The following is a 22,959-nucleotide window of genomic DNA, read 5'->3' as shown; positions in this document are numbered from 1 at the left end:
TGTGAAAATAATACAAGGAATTCCTTTGTACCCTTTACCCATGTTTACCAGTTCACATTTTTTCTCATTTATTATTCTTGGTGTATGTATAGTATTTTTGAGCCATCTGAGAGAAGTTGGAGATATGCGCATTTACCCCTAAATACTTCAATGTATATTTTCTAAGAAAAAGGATATTCTCTTATATAACCACAGTGCAATTATCAAAATCAGGCAGTTTTAAAAAAATTTATTTATTTATTTATTTATGCCTGCGTTGGGTCTTTGTTGCGGTGCGCTGGCTTCTCATTGCGGTGGCTTCTCTTGTTGCAGAGCACAGGCTCTAGGCACGCAGGCTTCAGTAGTTGCGGCACGTGGGCTCAGTAGTTTTGGCTCACAGGCTTAGTTGCTCTGCGGCATGTGGGATCTTCCCGGATCAGGGATCGAACCCGTGTCCCCTGCACTGGCAGGCGGACTCTCAACCACTGTGCCACCAGGTAAGTCCCCAGATCTGGCGATTAACGTTGATAAAAATAGTATCTAATCCACAGTACATGTTCAGATTTTGTAAATTGTCAAAACAATATATTGTCTATCGATTTCCCCCAGTCTAGGATCCAATCCAAGATCATGCATTGTATTTAGTTGTCAAGTCTCTTTCTTTAATCCAGAACAGTTCATCAGCTTTTTTTCTTGATCTTGACATTTTTGAAGAGTGCAAGCCAGTTATTTTGTGGAATGTTTCTCAGTTTGGGTTTGTCTGATGCTTCCTCGTGATTAGATTCAGGTTTTGCAATTTTGGCACAGATGATGTGTCCTTTTCAGTACGTCATATCAGGAGGCACATGATGTCCATTTGTCTCAACATTAGTGATGTGAACTCTGGTCACTTAGTTAAAGTGGTGTTTGCCTGGTTTCTCCACTGTAAATTTATTATTTTTCTCTTTGTAATTTATAAATAAGTTGTGGGGAGATACTTTTGAGGCTGTAAATATCCTGTTCTTTATCAAACTATCATAGTTCTAGCATCCATTGATAATTGTCTAAATTCATTATTCCCTATTATTTGACATTCTATGAGGAAGAACTTTCCCTTTCCCCCCATTTATTTGATCATTAATTTATATCAGTGTGGACTTGTGGATTCTTGTTTTATTAAATTGTTTATAATCCATTACTGTCAATATTTATTACTCAAATTGTTCAGATTTGTCTAATAGGAGCTCTTTCAAGCTGTTGCCTGTATCCTTTGGCATATCTAGTCAGTTCTTTAAGCACAAGATATTCCAGGCTCTTCTTGTATTTGCTTTGCCCCAGCCTTGGAGTCAGCCATTTCTCCAAGGAGCCCTAATTCCTTTTAGTGGAGAATGGTAGTTAGAAACCAAGATCAGTAAGTGTGCTCATTGCTATTAGTGTGTCATTGCTTCTAGGCCTCTCAGCAGATGGAGCTAGGGAATAGGGGTGTGTGTGTGTGTCCTCGAGTTTGTACTGATTTTTTTAAATTATTATTTTTGGCTGCGTTGGGTCTTCATTCCTGTGCGCGGGCTTTCTCTAGTTGTGGCGAGTGGGGGCTACTCTTCGTTGTGGTGCATGGGCTTCTCGTTGTGGCTTCTCTTGCAGCAGAGCACGGGCTCTAGGTGTGCGGGCTTCAGTAGTTGTGGCTCGCGGGCTCTAGAGGGCAGACTCAGTAGTTGTGGCGCAAGGGCTTAGTTGCTCCACAGCATATGGGATCTTCCTGGACCAGGGATCGAACCCGTGTCCCCTGCATTGGCAGGCAAATTCTTAACCACCGTGCCACCAGGGAAGCCCTGTACTGATTTCTTAAGTCCAAAGCCTAGCGTTTAGTCTGGCCTTCCCCTCGTCCATAACTCCTTTACCTAACAATGTGAAACTTGGCACTAAGGTATTTAATTTCCAAAGAGCAGTATTTTATAAATTAGGTCTACTTGTGCATGAGTAGAAATATGCTGTGATTCTTTGAGAGGTAGTCCGTGTGTGTGTGTGTGTGTGTGTGTGTGTGTGTGTGTGGTCTCTGGCCTCTCTTAGTCTTTGTCTGCATGTCTTCCAGTGTCTGTCATTCCTTGCTTGTCTGTATCTTTGGATGTGATCAAGACCCATTTTTTATTATCATAATATTTATGGAATAGTTTTATCCTTACTATTTTTCAATTAGGAAGTTGAGTTTCTTATATATATATTTTTAAAATTAATCAATGTATTTGGTTTTGGCTGCGTTGGGTCTTCGTTGCTGTGCATGGATGGGCTTTCTCTAGTTGTGGCGAGCAGGGGCTACTCTTTGTTGTGGTGCGCGGGTTTCTCAACGTGGAGCACGGGCTCTGGGTGCACGGGCTTCAGTAGTTGTGGCATGCGGGCTCCGTAGTTTTGGCTCGCGGGCTGTAGAGCGCAGGCTTAGAAGTTGTGGCGCACGGGCTTAGTTGCTCCGTGGCATGTGGGATCTTCCTGGACCAGGGCTCAAACCCATGTCCTCTGCATTGGCAGGTGGATTCTTAACCACTGTGCCACCAGGGAAGTCCTAATGTTTCCTATATTTTTAAAACCTCTAAATTAACTTACTTTTTAAGTGGGTGGCCCTGACTGGTCATTTCTATGGGTCAGTGACTTTCAATTGGAAGAAAGGCTTCCCAAAATTCTTACCATAAAGCATCCTCTGTTCTCATCTGAGCTGCTTCCCTGGGTCACTCCGTAATCATGAGCAAGTCACTTGATCTCTCTGGGCCTCATTGTATGACAGTTGTAATGATCTCTTCCTGTCACACAGTACAAATGTGAGGTCAGGCATTCTGTTCTTGAGGAGAAAAGTGAAATAGCCAGCTACATAAGATTCTCTTATAATCAGTTATGTAACAAATTATGATCAAAAGAATCATCCCCCTTTAAGCTGGAGGTTTATCAATTGTGATATCCCATGACAGACTCTTTCACACCCCAGAAATAAAGAGAAGGCCCACCACTTTACTTCCTCTTTTCTCTATAGTGGACTTCATGGATAAAACCCAAGTTCTACTTGTTTTACCAGGAAAAGTCCTCTTGTCAAGGAATATCAAGGTAATTATAGATCTTTCCTTAATCTATGTAGATACCCTTCTTGAAGACCAGGAGATAGAACCACAGAAGGTGAGGCATAGAACATGTCAATTAGTGGCCACATCTAATGACACCTCTCCCTTGGGCCCAGAAAGCAGCCATAATACTTCTTTTTGGCCTGGACATGTGATCTGTAAAGTCTCAGTTTAGTTGAGGAAGGGGACCCTTGGGGGCTTGCTCTCACTTTGCCAGAATCTCTGCAGATCTTCCAGGGGCCTCCCAGCCTTCAGCCTCTCCCCCTCCTACCAGTTTTAACTCGGTTTAATGCGTGTTGTTTCCTGTTCAGACAATTTCGATGGTTCCCCGATAATGCCCCAAATATTGGTTCACATTTCTTAGCCTAGCATTGAAGGTCCTCTACCATGTAGCCCCTATCTCTACCTCCTACTGTATGCCCCTTACCCCATCCATGGAGTAAGATAGAGGCCAAGAGCAGGGGCTCTGGAGCCACACTTTTGGGGTTTGAATCCAATTCTGACACTCGTTGCTATGGGGCCTTGGAAGTTATTTGCTCTGTCCATGCCTCAGTCTCCTCATCTGTAAATGGGAGCAATGATGCTAATACCCACCTCAAAATGTTATTATGAGAACATATGAAAAGCCTTTTGAACAGTGCTTGGTGTATAGTAATGTTAGACTATATTATTACTATTGCCCCCTTTAAAGCTATTCTCCACACGGCAGCCAGTGTTAAAACATAAACTGGATTATGTCAGTCCTCTGCTCAAAGCCTTCATTCATCTCATTTGGCGAGAAAGCCGAAGTCAGTAGAATGGACTCTGAGACCCTGTGTGATCTGGCCCTCCTGGTGCCGGTCTGACCTTGACTCCTACCACCAGCTCCCTGTTCGTCTGCCCCAGTCCTTCTGTCCCTGCTGTGTCTGAACACATTGCACGTTCCCTCTCTTCTCCCGGGTGTCCACACAACTGCTCCCTCATCTCTTTCAAGTCTTTACTCAGTGTGTATCAGGGAGACCCTCCCAGACTGCTCTGGTTTTTGTAATCCTCCCCCCCACCCCACCCCACCCCCAACACACTTCTCTGCTTTCTCTCTTTGGCCTTTATCATGATCTCACAGTTTGTATCTTTACCAGCATATTTTGTTGGTTGTCTGTCTCCTCCCACTAAAATTTAAGCTCCCTGAGGGTAGATATTTTTTATTATTTTGGAGTTTTCTTTTTTACTGCCGTATCCTTAGTACCTGAATACAGCCTGGCACATAGTAGGCACTCGATAGTCATTGAGAAACTGAATGTTAGTCTGTTGGCCTCCATTTCAATCAAACTAGTTATCTATTCCTGAAACACATTTTCCTAGGAGTGAAAACTCATTCAAACAAATATGTTTATTTCACAAGCCAAAGGTATCCATTTTGGTGACTGCCTAGAGGAGCTGTGTTAAGAAGGATTCTGAGGCTACATCTGGGCCAATCCAGAAAGTGTGTGTTAGTGGTCTCTTCTGTGGTGCTCTGAAAGCCTGAGGGCCACATATTTGTCCAGCGCAAAACCCTTTTTCCGGGCCCTTTCTTTGTTAGTGTGGACTGCTTTCTCGACTTGTCCAAGTCTTGCTCATACTTCAGAGCCCTTGTTTAAATCCTCCTTCCAGCAAGCCTTTCCTAGGCATGCCAGCTCCTTGGGACTGCTGCCTTCTCTGAACCCCTATGGTCTCATGCCTGGGCAGCTTCCCTGCCAGTGAGCTTTTCCTTTGCTCCTCTACTTCCCCTTGTCAGTGTGTCTGCCCTTTTCCCTTATAGGGCGGGCCTTATGCCTTACTCTGTTTCCAGTTCCTGATGCTGTCCTGGACACTTAGTAAGTGGTCAAAAAAATAGGTTGTTTTAATCAAGACTTTTGAGGAGGTAGGCAACGAACTCCTTCCAATCAGCTTAAAATTGTAAGATACTGGAGAAGTTCAGAGAGTCCAGGGAAAGGTGAACATCAAGGGCAGAGGGGAGAACCAAGCCCCTCATCAGCTCCTCAGCAGCCAGAGTTCTCTAGAATTCTGCCCCTAATGTGATTCAGCTCCCTGGCACGGTCCCCATGCCCCTCCGTTTGGATTCCTCAGAGAGAGGACTTGATTGGCCCAGCCTCGGTCAGGTGTCACCCTGGGCCACAGGAGGACAGGTTCATGGAGAACGGACTTGGCTGCTGAGGTACCTTGTGTTGACTGGTGGCTGTGGTTGGAAGCCAGTTCCCTGGTAGAGGGGCTGGACAGACACCGAGGTGATATTCTTTTGTGCCTTCCAATTCTCCAGTAGCCATGTTCCTAACAGGAGGATTTTTCAAAGACTTTATCTGGTGCACAGGAACCTTAAGGAAAAAAAGCTGTTCTGTGGGATGTTAAAGACAGAAGGACCAACTCTTCAGGAGAGAGAAAAATTCTCCTACTCTCCGTGGATATACGTGGGCTGCTGGGAGCTAAGAAATGGAAGGAACAGCGGAGAAGGGACGTTATAAAAGAATTGACTTGCCTAACGCTGCCCACCACGCTGGCAGCCCTGTTCACCGTGTTGACCACAGCCGCAGGCGGAGGAATTCCAGGCACAAGGTCCTTTCCTGAGAGCCCAGCTCTGGTGCTGTCACTTGGAGGTGGGTGGGTTGTTACCGTGGGATCAGGCAGCCCCAGCTGAAGAAGCAGGAGGAGTGATGGCGGGAGGAAGCAGACAAACGAGCAAAGTGAGGGGTTGGGGATAGCCCCTGGCACCCTGTCCCTGGCATTTAGGTCACATTCCTGGTGACGTCGGTATGTTCATTCTGACAGATGAGGAAACAGCCATAACCACCACTGCCTCTCTGGAGTGGAGAAAGGACATTCCTTGGAGTCAGACCGACTTGAGTTTAAATTTCCACTCTGAAATTCCCCGAATTTAGATCTCATCTCTGACCTTCCTCTCTTCTCATCTCCCCCTTCTTAGCACTTGATCCCTCTTGATTTTTGCTCTCCCACCCTACCTACAAAGGGCATTTGACATTTTTCCAGGGGACAAGTTCCCCTTGGGGCCTCATTTCTGCTCTCCAGTCAGGGCCAACGCCGTACCTCCCACACCCTCAGTAGCCTTCAGGGGCAGACCCTATAGTGCATTGTCACCTCCTCCTGCTTTCTCTGAGCCCAAGATGGGGCCCAGAGGCTTCCTGAGCCCCCAGGGACAGAAGAAGGCAAGAGCCAGCCCAGGGGGTGGGCTCAAAGTTAGAAGATCTGATTCTGCTCCTGGATCTGCTGCTGACTCGCTGAGTGAACCTAGGCAAGTCCTATTCCTCCATGGCAAAGGACAAGACCACACGAGTAGCCGTCACTTCCTAAGGGCCGAGCTGGTGCCAGGCTCTGTGCTTCATGCACACGTCCCTCCGTGAATTCTCCCAGTAAGCGTGCACTTGGGCACTATTCAAACTCCTATTTCAGAGATGAGGAAACTGAGGCTCAGGACATGCATTACTTGAGTGAGGTGAGAGAGAGCTTTGTGCTAAAGCCTGGGTTTGATCCAGGGACTCTGACTCCCTGCCTTCTCTCTGCTACACACCTCCCTAAAATAGCTTTCATTTTCTGGAGCGCGTGCTGTTTTCCAGGAACCATGCCGAGCACTTTGCATCCATTTATCTCCTTGAATCCTGCCTCCTTCTCATCATAATCTTACCTTAAACGTTGCCTCCTTGAGATGTCTTCTGAGGCTTTCCCATCCCATCACTCACTCTGGCTTGCTTAGTTCCTCCGGGACACTTAGATGATGAGCAACCCATTCTCCTGCTTTACTCGTACATGCTCCACCTCCCTGTTGCAGAACTGAAGCTTCCTGAGGGCTGGGCCTTGTTGGTCCAGCCCATTGTTGTGTCCCTGACACCTCTGTGCCTGGCACACAGTCTGCACAAAAGTATTTGTTAAATAAATGAGAGGGACTTCCCTGGTGGTGCAGTGGTTAAGAATCCGCCTGCCAATGCAGGGGACACAGGTTCACTCCCTGGTCTGGGAAGATCCCACATGCCGTGGAGCAACTAAGCCCGTGAGCCCACGTGCCACAACTACTGAAGCCTGTGCACCTAGAGCCCGTGCTCTGCAACAAGAGAAGCCACCGCAATGAGAAGCCTGTGCACAGCAATGAAGACGGAGCACAGCCAAAAATAAATAAACAAATAAATAAGAGTTTATGTTAATAAATAAATAAATAAATGAGAGCCCTGGGAACAACCCTAGAGAGTATATGCTGTTACCAGCTGCACTTTACAAAGAAGGAAACTGAGGCCCAGACAGGAAACAACTGGCACAGAGTCAGTGGGTGATGGAGCACGGATTCAAACCCAAGCAGGAAGACTCCAGAACCTTCCATGATGAGTCCTCACGGCCCCTCCCACCTGCACATTTGGACATGTGGACTCTCTTGGTCTTTATCTTGCAGAAGAGGGAGGGACTGTGGTTGTCCCAGGCCCCAGTACCAACCTTCTGAGTCAGTGGGCCAGACTGGGAGGGAAGGCCTTTTTTTGTTTTCCCTCTTTCTCCGGGAGAGTGCAGAGGTTTGGACCCCTGTTGAGGCCAAGCTGACAGGATTAGAGGAAACAGCTGGCCCAAGCCCGTGCCCTGCGGGAGGGAGCTCACATTCCCAGGACTCAGGGAGGGAGCAGCTCCCCATAGCCCAGTCACATTCCAGGTCGGTCATTTTCCTGAGCCCAGATGTTTGCTAATGAGCTGGGGAGAGAGGCTTTCAGCCCTCTACCCCAGCTCTGGGCCCCACATTACCTCGGCCCCAAGAGGCTGGCCCAGGGCCAGCAGGCTCTGGCTTCAGGCCCGTGCCCAGGGCCAGCCAGGCCTGTTGGGGCAACTGGCGCACCGCTGCCAACCAGGTGCATCTCCGTGTGCTTGGAGAATCTGATGTGACAGGTTCTGCCTTTCCTGCTGGGGCCCCACCACCCTGGGTCCTGGTGGTGCAGCATCCTTGCTGCAGCCTGATGGAGGGACTCTGAGGCAGTCAAGAGGGTGTGGTGGGCAAAGGAGCATGGGCTTTGGAATTGACGGGTCTGGATTCAAGTCTGGACTTTGTCCATCACTAGTGGTGTGATCTTGGGCAGGTAACTAGGCTTCTGATGCCTTGATTTTTCTCATCTGTAAAATGGGAATAATGATAGGATTATGGTCAGGTTTCCATACAATAAAGCAGGCATAGTGCTTAGTAAAATGCCTGGCACAAAGTGATAGCTGTTGACAGTATTAACAAGTTACTTTCCAGACCCCTTGTTCACATGGTAGCCCTCCTGTAATTACCAGTCTTCACCAGACAGGTGTGACCCAATCCCAAACCCCATGTCCTTTATTAGGTGGTTGGGTGGCTGAACTGTCAAGGGCTTCTACTTCAGGCTGTCTGTATGATTTGACAAACTCATTAGGCTACCCAATTGGCTTCTTGCAGTGGGGTGGGTTCTTACAAAATGTAGACATCCAGTCCCCACCCCACCTGGGGTGCTCATTGAGAGTGGCAGTGGTGAGCACAGTGTTTCCTGAGTGCCTGCTGTGTACCAGGCAGTAAGGCTACACCTGGTGGGATGTGTTCTGCCAACAGACGGTAGCTGGCATCCCCTTTACTGTGTGACTTTAGGCCAGTTACTTAACCTCTCTCTTGGTCTTGGTACTTTCACTTATGAAATGGGGATAACAATACTGTTTATTTCACAGATTTATTGTGTGGGTGGAAAGTGCTTAGAATGGGACCAGGCACGTAGTATAGGAAGGTGCTCAATATGCCTGAGCTATTATGAGCATTATTATAGTTATACTCATGGAAACATTTATGGGGGATATTAATTACTTAATTCGGCCAAATATATTGTACCCCTTGTTTGCCAAGCCCTGGGGACACTGACACAGGTGATCCCTGCCCTCAAGGAGCCCACGGTCAAGTGGAGGAAAGAGATCTACTCAACTAGTCTAGAGGGAAATTACCATGAACAGAGGGTATGTATCCTGTGCTTCCAGGATCACACTGGAGAAGGGAGGGGTTTATGCTACTTGGGTCTTGGGAAGGCTTTCCAATCTGGTGCTTGAAGAATGCCTTTACCAGGAGATGAAAGGAGGGGAAGGGAACCCCAGGCAGAGGGAACAGCACAAGCAAGAGCTAGGAGGCACAGAGACGCAGCACTGGGTTTGGAGAGGCAGATAGGTCAGCGTACACCATGGAATTATCAGCAGGCCACTAGGAGCCACCGGGATGCTCAGCAACCTGTGACATTGGATGAGCAGGGCTGCTTCCATTTGGGGGCTTCCAGCCAGGCTGGGGTGAGATGCATGGACACCCACCACTGTGGTAGACCGCAAAATTCCGAAATCTTGTCTCAGGACCGGGCTACTACTTTCCAGGAGCAAAGCTATTTTCTCACTTCACTGGCACACCAAACAGAGAGGGCACGACCGAAACCCGCCCGAGTGCCCAAGTACAGGCTGATAAGCTGGGTACCCCTGTACCCAACAGCTTGAGGCTGGGACGCTGCGCTGGGTGCTCTGCTCTTCCCAGGAGTCAGAGAAGTGAGTCCAGTTTCCGACGTTCCAAATAGTCCTCCTCGGGACTCTCAGACCCTTCTCTGCACACTTAAACCAAGTGCCTGGCGCTGAGGCGAGGCCGGGCGGAGGTCGAGTGACACTAGGGAACTAAGAGCGCGGACCAGACCCGGGTCGCACGGCCGGGAGCGGATCGGTTGGGCGCACCGCAGGACTGAGGGAGGACAGTCTCCTGGTGCCGCGGCTCGGTGGACTGGGGCGCCACACCCTCGGAGCAAGACTGCAGCACCCGGTTCCCACAAAAAGGAACACTTCCATCTTTGTCACCCGGAGACCTGGCACGGCCCGATGGCCGGGCTGGGGGAATGTTGGAGAGAAGTCCGAGCGCAGAGAAATCCGGCGGAGGGCGCTTTAGAACGAGCCGGGGCGTCGGGCTCTCTGCCCTGCCCCTAGGGCGCCGACCAGGGCGGCCCCGGAAGCTCCGCCGCGCCGTCGGACCGCGCCGGAGCCTGGCCCGAGGCTCGAGGGCGACGGGGAGAAGGGGCCGGGGCCCCGGGCGGCTGAGGCGCCCCCTCCTGCGCGCGCGGAGGGAGCGGCCCAGCGCGCCCGCCCGCTCTTTCTTTTTCGCGTCCCTCCCTCCACTGCCCCCGCCCTCGCTCCCTATTTGGAGCGGAGACACCCCTGACGTCGGAGCCGCTCGGCTCGCCGCTCCCCCGCACCGCGCGCCCGCCCGGGGCCGCAGACAGCGCGCAGCGCAGCCCAGCCGAGCCTCGCGGGGCCGCCGCCAGCCCTGCCGGCCGACTCCCCGAGCCTCCCGGGGGCGCCGCGCCTGCCCCCCGCGGCCCGCAGACAGCTCCGCAGGAACCGGCGGGCGCGCCGCGCTTCCCACCGCCGCCGCGCGCGCGGTAAGTCCCGCCTGGGCCGGCACGCGGGCGCCTAGCTTCCAGAGGCTTCGGCCGCAGGCGCAGCGCCGCGCCCCCGGCCCTCCCGCCAGCCCAGGGCACCGTGCGGAGGCGCCGCCGCCGAGCCCGGGAGCGCGGGGTGCTCGGGGCGCTGGGGCTGGGGACGTGGGCGCGGCACGGGGTGGCCAGGGAGCACCCCTGCGCCCCGAGCCGGTCCCCCGACTCAACAGGGGTTTCCTTTTCTCGGTAGGAGTTCCGCGGCCAAGAGAGAAAGGGAGGGAGATGCACGGCCGAGAGAAAGCCAGGCGGGTCGAGGGCGGGTCGGGCCGCGCGGCCGCCGGGGCAGCGCCCGGAGCTCGGCCGCGGGGCTCGCGCGTCCCCGCTGCTCTGTCCGGGCCTCGCCGCGCCGCGAGCCTCTCCACTCCCGTACGTTTCTGCCTCCTTTTTGTCTCTCTCTGTGTTTCTGTCTCCCCATCTGCCTGTCTCCGTCTATTTCCGTTCCTCTCTTTCTCTGATTCTGGTCCCTTTCTGTTTCTCCGCTTCTGCCTGTTTTCCATTTCCCTGGGTTTGTGCCTCTGCTTTTATGTTTTCTCTCCGTCTCTCCGCCTGCCCCGCTGTGGGAGTCTCTCTCTGAGTTCCTGCGTGTTCCTGCGTCTTCCTGGTCCCCCGCCCTCAAATTCGGACAGCGCCCCCAGCCCGGGTCGGAGGCACGGGGCCCCCAGCGGGGCTCGTGAATAGTTTCCTAAACCTGGTAAAAGAAGCGAAACCCTCCCCCTACCTTCCGCCTGCCCCGGGGGACTGGCCTGGGTCATCCCCCTGGAATTGAGTCTGGGGCAGGGGAGCCAGCCTTTCCGGGGCTCAGTTTTCTTAAGAGTTCCACCCCCGCGAGGCGGCCTGGACAACTGGGCCGTGCTGCCGGCCACCTGCCCGCCCCGCTCCCTGGGCGGGGCGATTCTGATCTTTTACAAGCCGCAGTAAAGGGGGCAGCTGGCCGCCTTGGCGTGGCCAGGGGGTTGGCCGGCACCCGGGGAGAAGGGCACATTTTCAGGCTTTCCGAGGTCCTCGCCCAGCTGGAGGACACCAGCCTGTAACTACGGGAACCCCAGGAAAACAGAGGTCAGGGCCAGAGGCCAAAGGCTGGGCGCTGACGGGGGATGGGGGTGGGGAAGCAATTTGTCAACAAGGAGCCCCTCACCCTTTGTTACTGTGGAAACCACCAGCCTCCTGAAACTCCTCCAGTTGCTGGGGCCGCTTGGGTGTGGTTTGCCTTTGGTTGGGGCCAAAGAAAAGGCAAGGCTGGAACAGTTCGTCGGTGACCCCCCCATCCCCACCCTTGCGAGCTGGACCTCTTTCTCTTGGGCCTGTGTGCTAGAGGGTGGACCCAGGAGGATGTGCTGTGCATTAGCCGCATATATATTCATCCTTTTAGAGTGAAATTTCCAACTGAGTTTGCTCCTCCCCACCCCCACCCCCAAGGGTCGCAGACTGCGGGAGCGGGCAGGGATGCTGGTGAAGTCTGCAGTGGGACTTCTGCTGAGCAGATGTGTAGGCCGGCCCTGCAGCAGCTCATTAGCATCGATTTGTTTTGGAGACAGTTTTCGGTCAGGAGGGTCTGTGGGCAGGCGGGCCATGGTCTGGGCTGGGGGGCTGTAGCCAGGGAGGTGTAGCTGCTTGGCAGAGATGGGCAGGCCTTTGGGGCATGGGCTTGGCCCTTCGTGTCCGCCCCTGGACGGTTGGTTCATGCTCTGCCAGCGCTGACGGAAGGAAGGAAGCCACCCTGTGGTGACTGGGGTCATGGAATCACAGTGGCCTTAAGCAGCGCACTGGAGCCAGGCTCCTCTTGAGGGAATCTGCTAGGATGCACTTTCCCAGGCCGTGCTTCCCATTTCACAGGGGCAAATGGGAGGCCTGGGCTGGTGAAACGAGTGGTCAGTGGCCTCTAAGCACTGTACTGTCCTGCCTCCAGGCACACAGGGAGTCAGCGGATGAGCTTGGGCCTGAACTTGTCCTTGGACCCCAGAGTGGGCCTGCTGAGCTGATCAGGGCTGGGGTCTGACCCTGGCTCGCCCCTCCCTTCAGTTGCACCATTCAAGGAAGTCCCCTGCACTCGTTCCAAGACCTGCGGTGGTTGCCTCACTCCTGCTGGTCCCCAAGCCTAGGGCCACGGGCCGCAGATGCCACACCCTCTGCACCCAGCATCATGTACGCCCGGCAGCCAGGCCCAGCCTGTTTGTTCAAAGTTGCTGGTCTTTCTGGGACCCTTTCCCTTCAGTCAGTGGCCCAAGAATTAGAGTCTGAGTGGGATCTTCCTCTCCGCTCCCACCCTGGCAGCACAGACAGTTCATAAAACCCTCGCCCAGCCATCATCTTGTTTGAGTTTCCTCTAAATCCATTTTCTTCAAGGCAGATGCAACCCCAGGGTTTAGATATTCTCAGGACGCATTCAGGATCCAGTGGGAGGGAGGGGGAGGGGGAGGGGAGGGGGAAGGAGGGGAGGGCAAGGGGTGTGTGGGGGAGGGGGGGAGGGGGAGACGGGTGTAGGCAGAGTTCAGGGAGGGTGGGTAGCCCTGGGTGACTCAAAGCTAGCGCTTGTAGTGACCTCTGCCGAGGACATCCTGTGACAGGTGTGTCCTCTCCTGAAATTTCCATGCCCTCTTCAGTTTAATTCTCATAATTGTCCTAAGAGGCACCTACCCCCACTTTGCAGGTGAGAAAACTGAGGCACAGAAAAGTTAAGGGGGCTGAGCTAGGGTTTGAACTGGGGTCTGTCACAGTCCGTTGTGAATAGAGGAGACCCAGACCCAGCCCTTTGTGTGTGTCAGGGTGGGGCAGGGGAGGAGGAGAACAGGGAGAGGAAGGGACTGGGCGCATCTGGTGTGATAAGTTTGAAAAATAACTCACCACAAACCCCACATGCTTTCTGTGTGAATCCAGATGTCACCAGAGCCCACAGGTAGAAACTTCCATCTGAATCCGCTGGGGCCTTAGGTGGGAAGGATTTCCAGAGGAGGTTACGGAAAGCAGAAGTTAAAGCTGGGGAGAGGCTTGCCTTCTTCTGACCATTTGCTGGCCCTGCCCTCCAGCTGCTCCCACACCAGGCTGGTTGCTGGGAACTGAAGGCCTGGTGCGTGTTTGTGTGTGTGTGTGTGTGTGTGTGTGTGTGTGTGTGTGTGTGTGTTTGGGGGTGAGTGGACTGTTGTACCAAGAAAATTCTGTTGCACTGGCCTTAAGGACCCTGAATGTTCAGATTCATCCCAAAGAGGAAACGGGGAGGGTGATTATTCACTTGTTTTACTAAATCGACTCCTTCCTGTGCAATGGGTGCTCTACAGTGGGTACAGACGGGCCAGAGGTCTTCCTTGAAATCTAGGCCCCTCTGGTGAATTTCAGGTTTTTTTTTGGAGGTGGGGCGGCGGTACGCGGGCCTCTCACTGTCGTGGCCTCTCCCATTGAGGAGCACAGGCTCCGGACACGCAGGCTCAGCGGCCATGGCTCACGGGCCCAGCCGCTCCGCGGCATGTGGGATCTTCCCGGACTGGGGCACGAACCCGTGTCCCCTGCATCGGCAGGCGGGCTCTCAACCACTGCGCCACCAGGGAAGCCCTGAATTTCAGGTTTGATTCCAGGCACTAGGTCTAGGCAGTGGGGTGGGTGACCCCTGTCTGCATTGCTGTTACGGGGGACCTGTCCCTGGGGAGTTGGGGGGTTCTTGACCTGGCTGGTCCTCAGAATCATGTGGGAGTGGATACAGATGCCTGGGTTGCATCCCACAACCCAGAGTGTGGGGTCGGGATATCTAGGGCTGGGGCTCGGGCTTCTGAGTTGTTGGCAAGCATCTCAGGGAAGATGCTAGGTTCTGGTAGGCGTGAAACGTAGAGAGGACCCCACAGGCCCGACCCTGAAGCCTACGTTCTTGCTGCCCCACCCCCGTCCTTCCCCAGGAATCTGCCAGGGCAGGTGTCCTGTGTCTGCTCACTGCCCTCGTCCCCTGCGTGGGAGACATGGGCCGTCACTTCCTTGCTCTGTGCCTCAGTTTCCACGGGGCTGGAGTGGATCAGCTGTGTCCCCTCCCCTCCCCCAGGGGCCTTCTTTCTGTGTTGTTGGCAGCCTCAGATGTGTCAGGTGTCGGCACAAGGCCTCTGAGGATCCGGAGGGCTTGGATTGGGGAGTGGACGGTGGGGTGACAGGAAGGTACCCACCCTGGGCTGAGGGTGCCCTGATTGTGGCCCCCCCCCACAACTCGGAGGAAGGGCGGCGCCGTACCTTCCCCAAGGCTCCAGGGAGCCAGGGGTGGGCCACGGCCGCATGCTCCTCTGCAGGGGAGTCCAGGCTGGGATTTGAACTCTGCCCCATGGGGCGCCCATGCGTCTAACCCTGGCTGTGGCTGAGCCCCGGAGTGCTGACAGGGTAAGAGACGCAGCTGCTGGGGCGGGAAGCCCCGGCCTCTGCTTGCTCCGGATCATTCCCCGTCAACCTTGTCTTCCTCTTCTGTGAAGCTCTTGGTGGTTACCCTGCTGCTGTCCAGTTCAAATCTCAGCTTTAGTGAATGCTAACTGTGTCAGCTTGAGCAAATCTCTTAACCTCCCTGTGCCTCGCTTTCTTCATCTATAAAATGGGGGAAATACCGTATCTGTCTCCTAGGGTTGTTATAAGGACCGAATAGTGAATATACATAAAAGCCTTAGAACGGTACCTGGCCCACAGTTAGGAGCATCTCTTATTTCTAGGAGGCTGGGAGGGGTGTGCTGGGCTGATACCCATAAACCCCCTTTCCTGGCCTTGCCCGTGCAGTTCCCGGGTAACTAATTGTACTCCTGAGTTCAATCCAGAATTGAGAATCTCTCCTCCCCCGGCCCCTCCAGCTGTCTGACTTCCCCACACTGAACAGCTGCTTCCTCTTCACCCACCTCCCTCGACCTCCCTTCCAGGCTCTGAGCTCCCCAGGCCCCCACCCTCGCCGCCCTCTCCGCCCTCCTAGAAGGTGCCTGGTAAACCAGTGTCAAACTGCAGGGAACCGCCTGGCCTGGGGAAGGGCACCGCTTGGCCTGACTTGCTGGGGGCCTCAGGACAACTCTGCAAAGCAAGAGGATCGGCTTGGGGGATGCCCTTCCCGCCCTGGCATTCTGGGACTCCCGTGACTTGTCGTGTGACCTTCAGGGCGGGAGGAAGGGATGAGAATCTGGGTGAGGCTCTCAAATCTCAAGAAGGAAGGTCCGACTGCTGGATCAAAAAAAAAAAAAAAAAAAAATCAGCTGAGCTGCTGCCTGAAAAAACAAAACACAAGCCAACAAAAAATAAAACCTGCTAGCATAGAGCCGAGTCCAGTGTGAAGGGGGGGCAGCAGGGTTTCTTGGGGGCTGGGTGGGAGGGTGTGTGTGGGAGACTGGCCCCGCGTCCCCCCTGGCTCCTGCTCCAGCCTCCAGCTTTGGCTCTGATGCCAGCCCAGGCCTCCCCACCATCCCCCCGGGGGGAAGGGAGCTGGCCTGAGGTGGGTCCCCCCGGGGTGCTGGGTGCTTTCATCGCATCCTCCGAGTCATTTTCAAGGACAGGGCTCTGCTCCCCGTTTTAGGGCTGAGGTCGGTGGGTGCAGAGAGGTGGACTGTACTTCCAGAAGTCACGCAGCTCCTAGATGGGAGGCCTGGGACTTGAACTTAGGAGGCTCCCGGGGCCGTGCTTCGGCTGGAGCTCAGGGCTGCTGGCCTGGGGAGGCTGAGTGCAGACTGGCTCCTCCTCTGAGGTTCCGGCCAGGGCATGAGATGCCGGGCCTGCTGGGTTGGGTTATAGCACCCGCTCTGTGGGCCCGGCTGACCTTTAGCTGTGCCCTAGAGAGGGGGGTAGATAAGGGAGGTGGCCTTCTGCCTCAGTTTATCTCATTTCCCCGCAGCATCTGCTATAACCTGACGTGTGATAACCAGTCCTCTCACCCTCCAGGCCAGTGACTCCCCTGAAACACTCACCGGTGTCCCGTCTCCCACTACACCTTGTTATTAACCTCAGCCCCCATCTCAACTCCGTTCCCCCTTAGCCTGGTCCGGGCCCATAGCGTCAGTCCTAACCTCTCCTAATCCAAACCCCAAACCAGCCCCAGCGCTCATCTCCAGGCTGCTTTCATTACAACCTCAGGCTCCTTTCTCGATCCTAAGGAAAGCTAACATCACCCCCTGCCCCACCTGACCTGGCCTTCCTGAGGAATCCTGATGGAGTCAGGCATAGGACAAAAGTCCCCGGACCTCTCTGCGGTCTCTGGGGGCCGGCCTCGCCTGGGGATGCCCAGGGAGCTCTGGCCTTAGGTGGGTCTCCGCTGGTGTGCTGCAGTGGTCGGACCCTGGTGCAGAGGCTAATTCCCCAGGGACAGAAAAGGACCTGGTGGGGTGAGAAGGCCTCCTGGATGCTAAGGGTGTTGAAAACTTAGGTTGCCAGTTAGGAACAAGTCCATTCTATTTCCTTAGGATGTGGTTGTACTGAAAACATGGGCTCTGCTGTCCACCTTGTGAGTGAGACCGGAAGTGTGTGGGTGAGAGCCTGGGTCATGACACAGACTCTCTTGGATGGGGCAGACGGTCTGGACTCACCTCGCACTGCTCTCCCTGCTTCACCCCTCCCCACTGGGCCAGGAGGGAGCAGGGGTCAGCCAGGCATTGAGATCCAGTGGGGTGGGACTTGTCTCTGCTTCCGGAGACCTCCTGCAGGGAGAAGGGGCGGGACCTGAGCAGAGCTTGCTGGATGGAGAGAGCGCCGCAGAGGCGGTCACAGCTCCTCAGGCCGGCCTGGGCCTCCCTGCAAGCCCAGCTGAGTCAGCCTGCGCAGTTAGCCTGCAGGAGCGCGCAAGACCCCCCAACACCTCTCACTTCCCGGCTTTTTACCAAACACCTGCCACTTCAGCAGTAGGTGGGCTGAGGGTAGCGTTGTTCTGAATGGGATTTCCAGCCCTGAGCCAGCCTGACTAGTACTGGGTGTCTGTGGGACCAGGGGGACCATACTTGGCCCTTGCTCCCAATTCGGCCCCACCCAGGCCCCTCTGGGGACTGTCCCAAGACACAGAATCCCAGTCTGACCGAGCTGGACCACTTCTTAAGCCTGGCCTGCATATCAGAACCACCCTGGAAGCTCGTAAAAAAAATGCACAATACCACCCCACCCTAAAACTTTCACTTAACTAGTCCTCAGGGAATTCTGACGCTCTACCAGGTTTGGAAACCACCAGTGCAGGGCACCCCACTCATTTCACAGGTGGGGACACAGGCCACAGTATCCAGGGTCCCACAGCGTGTGTGGATTCCAGACTCCCAGTCCAGTGCCTTTTCCCCAGTGTCCTGCCCCCAGAGGACCCCTTTGTGAGCATTGCCCGCATTTCTGAATCTCTGTGAAGCCTCCCTCCACAATTCTTGCAGTGTTCACTGTGGCTCTCCAGCTGCTTAGTCCCCTCCCCCCACTCCTCCCAGCCGTACTTTAGCCCTAGAGGGTGTGCGGGGCCCCGGGGGCGGGGCGGTGGGCAGGTGGGCAGGGAAGAACGTCCCTCAGTGCCCACAGCTGCCTGCGTCTGCTCGAAACCTACAGAAGATGAAGTTGGGGAACATTGGGAAAATCCCCTTTGAGTCAATGCTTGCGACACACACTCTGCCCTGCACCTCCATCTCCTGGCAGGTTCTGGTATTGCCTTATTAGTGCCTGGCTCCCTCCAGTTCACAGAGCGTCAAGCCCTTGGCTTGGATTGCCTCGCCTCTTTGTTTGACTCAGGGGTGAGGTTGGAGCTGGAGATAGTGATGTGTGTGTAGACTCAGGGCTCGGGGCTCTGATGGGGCATCCAAACGAGAAGTACAGTCTAGTTTGGGGTTAGTTTGTTCACCTGAGGGCCACCCATCCCAGGTGGCACAAGAATTCACAGTGACATGAAGATGCTTAGCTTTGCTGACAATCGTGGCAGCATGTCCAGGAGACCTGCTAGCTGGCCAGCCCCTCAAGGACCCGCAACATCACAGTGAGGAGGGAGCTAATGATGGTTCAGTACTCAACAGGGTGCTTGGAAACTGAGTGTCTGGCTTAGTACTTGCAATAATCATTGCCACACACAGCATCACCATCCTCCTTTAGATGAAGCAAGTGAGGCACAGAGATAAAAAGTAACTTGCTCACAGCTACAAAGTAAGTTATTAAGATAACTAAACATATGGAATGTGTATTATCTGCTAGTCTCTCTGCTCAGGGCTCTTCATGAAATACCTTGTTTAATCTCCATGATACCCATCTGATGCTCGTACTATTAGCAGCCCCAGTGTTGAGGTTCACACAGGAGAAATAACTTGTCCAAGATTGTGCTTGGCTAGTAAGTGGTAGAGGTAGGATTTAAACCCAGACAGTCAGGTGTCAGAGCCCACGCTGTAACACCACTGCCCCCCTGCCCTCTGCCCAGCCTCCTGGACCCTGCTGGCCTCACCTGCAGTCTGTACTCAGTTCAAGGGCTCCAAAGGTCGCGGGCACGATGCTTCGGGTCCTGGTGGGGGCTGTCCTCCCCGCCATGCTGCTGGCTGCTCCACCGCCTATCAACAAGCTGGCCCTGTTCCCGGATAAGAGCGCCTGGTGCGAGGCCAAGAACATCACCCAGATCGTGGGCCACAGCGGCTGTGAGGCCAAGTCCATCCAGAACAGGTGGGATCCCGGGGTGGTGGGTGGAAGGGGTGAGGACACGGGCCCAGGAGGGAGGGAGAGGACAGGGCTGCCCATTCTTGCCTCCACCGTGGTGACACGGACGCGGTGGGCTCTCCTCCCACAGGGCGTGCCTGGGACAGTGCTTCAGCTACAGCGTTCCCAATACCTTCCCGCAGTCTACAGAGTCCCTGGTGCACTGCGACTCCTGCATGCCGGCCCAGTCCATGTGGGAGATCGTGAGTACTGCTGCCCGCTCCTGCCCAGCTTCCGCCCAGAGCCGGCACCGGCCTGGGCCACAAATGCTTAGTGTGGCCCCACTGTGTGCAGGGTTCGAGCCTTGTGCTGGAGATACAGTAGACATGGTCCCTGCCACGTGATGGCTCACAAGTCCGACACCAGCATGTACAGGACAAGAGCTCTTTCTGAAGTCAGTCACATGCTGAAATCCTTTCGGTGGCTTCCCATTGATACAGGACGAGACCAAAATCTTTGCCAGGCCCCATAAGGCCTGCCCACAAGGCATGGTCTGGCTCACCAGTCTTTCTAGCTTCATCTTGCCTCTCTCACCTTCTTCACTAGCTTGACCCTGACACCAATCCTACCTCCTTTCAGTCTCTCTTAACCTACTCTGCTTACGACCACCATGGGACCTTTGCACATGCTCTTTTCCCTGTTGGGCATACCTTTCTCCTCCTCCCCCCATAGTTAAATTCTAGTCATTCCTCTGCGCTTGGCTCAGGCATCATTTTCTCAGAACCCCCTTTCCTGCTCCCCCAGGCACTGTGTACCTCTGCTTTGAGCATCTGTCACACACACAGTTTTTCATCTGCATTTGGGTGATTTTGACAAGTCTGTTTCCTCTGCTAGACTCTTGAGTTCCTTGAAGGACCACGCCTGTCCTTGTGTCCCCAGAGCTGGCATGGAGAAGGTGCTCTGTGGAAGGAGGGAGGGAGAGACAAGGAGGAAGGAAAGGAAAGGCAGCTAGTGGTGCGACAACAGGGGAAGAGTGAACGCTAACGGGGCGAGCCTTGGCTGGGCAGGGTGGGGGGGGTATTGGGAGGGGCTCGTTGAGGAAGTGATGTCTGGGCTCGGGTCCAAAGGTTGAGTAGAAGTTAAGTGGGCAAAGTCTAGGGCGGGGGTGGGGGTGGGGTGGGGGTGGGGGGGACGGGTGGGGCAAGGTCAGGGGTGGAGAGAGAGGTCCGCCGGGGGTCACTCTCAAGGTCTTGGGTGGCCTGAGTCAGGAGTCGGTTTTTCTTCGAGAGCAGTGGGGACCCTGGTGGGGGGGCGGGATTTCAGGCAGGGGCGGACCACCTGGGTCCCCTCAAGGTGCCCTCTGGCTACTGTGGGGATGGGCAGGAAAGAGGCAGGACGTGAGGAAACAGGTCAGGTGGCTCCTGCAGGGACTCACCCCCTCCCCCTGGATGGGCCCAGGTGTCCCAGGTGGGCTCAGGCTTCTGGGGTCTCTGGGAGTCTTGGTCCCATGAGGAGTCTTACCCTGGGGGCCTTCCTGCCTGCCCCAGGCCTTTGGAAACCTCTCTCCCCGTCTCTCCTGCCCTCCGCAGGTGACCTTGGAGTGCCCTGGCCATGAGGAGGTGCCCAGGGTGGACAAGCTGGTGGAAAAGATCCTGCACTGCAGCTGCCAGGCATGCGGCAAGGAGCCCAGTCACGAGGGGCTGAGCGTCTACGTGCAGGGCGAGGACGCGCAGGGCTCCCAGCCCGGCCTCCACTCCCACCCGCACCCTGGCGGGCAGACCCCCGAGCCCGAGGATCCCCCTGGGGCCCCCCACGCAGAGGAGGAGGGGGCTGAGGACTGAGGCCCCCGACTCTTCCTCCCCTCTCGTTCCCTGTGGAATGTGGGGTCTCACCCTCCCGGGGAAGAGTTGGGGGAGAGGCTGAAGCCCCCCTTTGGCACTGGATGGACTTGGATTCAGACTTGGACTTGGAATGCTTCCCGGTTGCCACGGAGATCTGAAGGGGGTGGGACTGGCGCCAAGCTGCACAATTTAATATATTCACGAGTTGGGGGGAAGAAGCAGAGGTCTTCAGGGTTCTTTTTCGGAGGGGGGTTCTCTTCTTTTCTGCCTCCTAGACATGTGCCCTAGGGAGGGGGGATAGTTGGCTAAGCTGCTGAGTTGGGGTGAGGCCGTCCAAGACGCGCCGAGGCCCACACGGCCCCTCGGTGGGGCAGGGCCCTGGGGGTGCAGATGGCGGCGCTGGGCCCTGAGCTGAGGTTGGGCGCCTTGCCAGTGGCAGCCCTGAGGCAGGGCTGGCAGAAACAGGACGCCCCGGCCCCACCGGCTTCCCCAAACGCCTCGCACCCCTGTCCCCAGGGCAGCTTCTCCCCGGTGGCACTGCGGTGGCCCTCCCTCAATGGCGTGGTTGGGAGTCAGGTCTGGGCAGGACCCTGCTGCCTCAGGGCCCTGGAGCTGGGAGCCAGGCTCCCTGCCTGCCTTGGCTTTCCGGGGGTGTGGGGTGGGGGTGGGGAGGAAGGCAGGGGAGGAGGAGCCTTGCTGGGCCAGGGGGAGGGGATGACGCCCTCGACCGGAGAGCATCCTTCCCTCCTCGCCCTCTCCCAGATCTTAGTGCCTCTCCCTGCCCCCCAGGTTCTAGGCCTCTCAAAGCTGATGGAGCCAGCCTCACCCTCTTGGGAAGCTCTTTCTGAATATCGGATGCTGGGGAGGCCTCTCCCTTCCCCAGAGGTTCCCAGGAGGGACCTGGGTGGGATGGAGTCTGGATGAGCCTCAAGGAACGAGGAAGAGGAGGGGCGAGGGCTCGAGGGGCGGCTGTGTTCACTGTGGCTCTCCAGCTGCCTAGTCCCCTCCCCCCACTCCTCCCAGCCGCACTTTAGCCCTAGAGGGGGTGCGGGGCCCCGGGGGTGGGGCGCGGCGCTGGGCAGGCGGGCAGGGAAGAACGCCCCTCAGTACCCACAGCTGCCTGCGTCTGCTCTTCTGTCCCAGGGCTGCTGCCAGCCCCACCAGCCCCCTGCCTGGGGGTACCCCGGCCCTCACGGCTATTCCGACAAGAGCTTCTGGAGCTTGTAACCAGTAGGATGGACCCCGAGTTTTCTCATGAATAAATTCGTTCAACACCTGTGTTCGCTTCCTCACAGGGCAGGCCTGCTGACTCAGGGCTCCCCAAGGGGCGGGAGTCAGGCTGCATGCACGTGGAGCCCTGAGCGCCCCTCCCCACATCCTGGTGGTCCTCACTTTCCCGCCATGACGTGCCCCACCGGCTCCTGGCTCCCCACCTCCCGCGTCCTTGGCTCTCTGTTTCTGGCCTCGCATATATGTTGGCTGGGCCTCCAGAACCCCTTTTCTGTCTTTGACCTTTGATCCCTTAGGCCCATGACACCTCTTCACCCTCACAGTGACCCTGCATCAGCCCTTCCCTGCACCCCAGCTGGCAGGGGAAATAGACAAAAACTAATGGTTACAAACTGATATAGGAGGTGGGGTGCTGTACTAAGTACTTCATATCAATTAACTCGCTGAATCCTCACCACCACCCTGCGATGCAAATACTGCCCTCGTTTTACAGAGGAGGCATCTGAAGTACAGAGGGATGAAGTAATTTGCCCAGGGTTGAGAAATGTCTCCAGTAGGACTTGAACCCAGGCAGTCTGGCTGAGCCAGTCTTCTCGGTATAACCTTAGTAACTGCCATTTGCTGACCACCTACTATGTGCCGGGCTGGGTGCTTGACAACTCTGGAGTCCCTTCCCCTTCACGATGACCCTATGGGTTTGAGATCATCATCTGCATGCAGCTGAGCTTGGGGCCCCCCAGATTCTCCATTGAGACAGGGCTGGTGGGATGGCTGAGAGCTATGACTCTCTTCCTTGCACACATTGCTGTGACC

At 55.3% G+C, this 22,959-nt stretch overlaps 1 protein-coding gene across 7 annotated transcripts; it reads left to right on the top strand.

Moving 5' to 3' along the window:
* Window positions 1-312: 312 nt before the first annotated feature.
* Window positions 313-22,192, top strand: NBL1 (NBL1, DAN family BMP antagonist). Of its 7 annotated transcripts, XM_067016145.1 has the most exons (6): window positions 10,390-10,459; window positions 10,707-10,882; window positions 18,867-19,102; window positions 19,227-19,338; window positions 19,970-20,089; window positions 20,665-22,192. In XM_067016145.1, exons 2-6 carry the CDS (start codon window positions 10,739-10,741, stop codon window positions 20,914-20,916), a joined length of 864 nt encoding a protein of 287 aa, XP_066872246.1. In that variant the 5' UTR covers window positions 10,390-10,459; window positions 10,707-10,738; the 3' UTR covers window positions 20,917-22,192. The 7 variants fall into 7 exon arrangements, with proteins under 7 accessions (XP_066872253.1, XP_066872256.1, XP_066872246.1 ...); XM_067016147.1 differs by lacking the exon at window positions 10,390-10,459 and having other exon boundaries at window positions 10,828-10,882; window positions 18,908-19,102; XM_067016158.1 differs by lacking the exons at window positions 10,390-10,459; window positions 10,707-10,882; window positions 19,970-20,089 and adding exons at window positions 11,959-12,082; window positions 16,026-16,032 and having other exon boundaries at window positions 18,914-19,102.
* Window positions 22,193-22,959: the final 767 nt, after the last annotated feature.

The sequence above is a fragment of the Kogia breviceps genome, chromosome 1 (genome assembly GCF_026419965.1).
Source record: "Kogia breviceps isolate mKogBre1 chromosome 1, mKogBre1 haplotype 1, whole genome shotgun sequence".
In the NCBI taxonomy this organism is placed as follows: Eukaryota; Metazoa; Chordata; class Mammalia; order Artiodactyla; family Physeteridae; genus Kogia; species Kogia breviceps.
The sequence above is the reverse complement of the archived record's forward strand: the minus strand, read 5'-3'. Positions and strand labels throughout refer to the sequence as shown.

What these genes read in the sequence shown, in the direction of transcription:
- NBL1 (XM_067016145.1), top strand. Translation starts at nt 10,739, where the DNA reads ATGCACGGCCGAGAGAAAGCCAGGCGGGTCGAGGGCGGGTCGGGCCGC. An exon ending in CCGCGAGCCTCTCCACTCCC is followed by an intron (nt 10,883 to 18,866) that starts GTACGTTTCTGC and finishes CCCTCTGCCCAG; the next exon opens with CCTCCTGGACCCTGCTGGCC. An exon ending in GCCAAGTCCATCCAGAACAG is followed by an intron (nt 19,103 to 19,226) that starts GTGGGATCCCGG and finishes CTCCTCCCACAG; the next exon opens with GGCGTGCCTGGGACAGTGCT.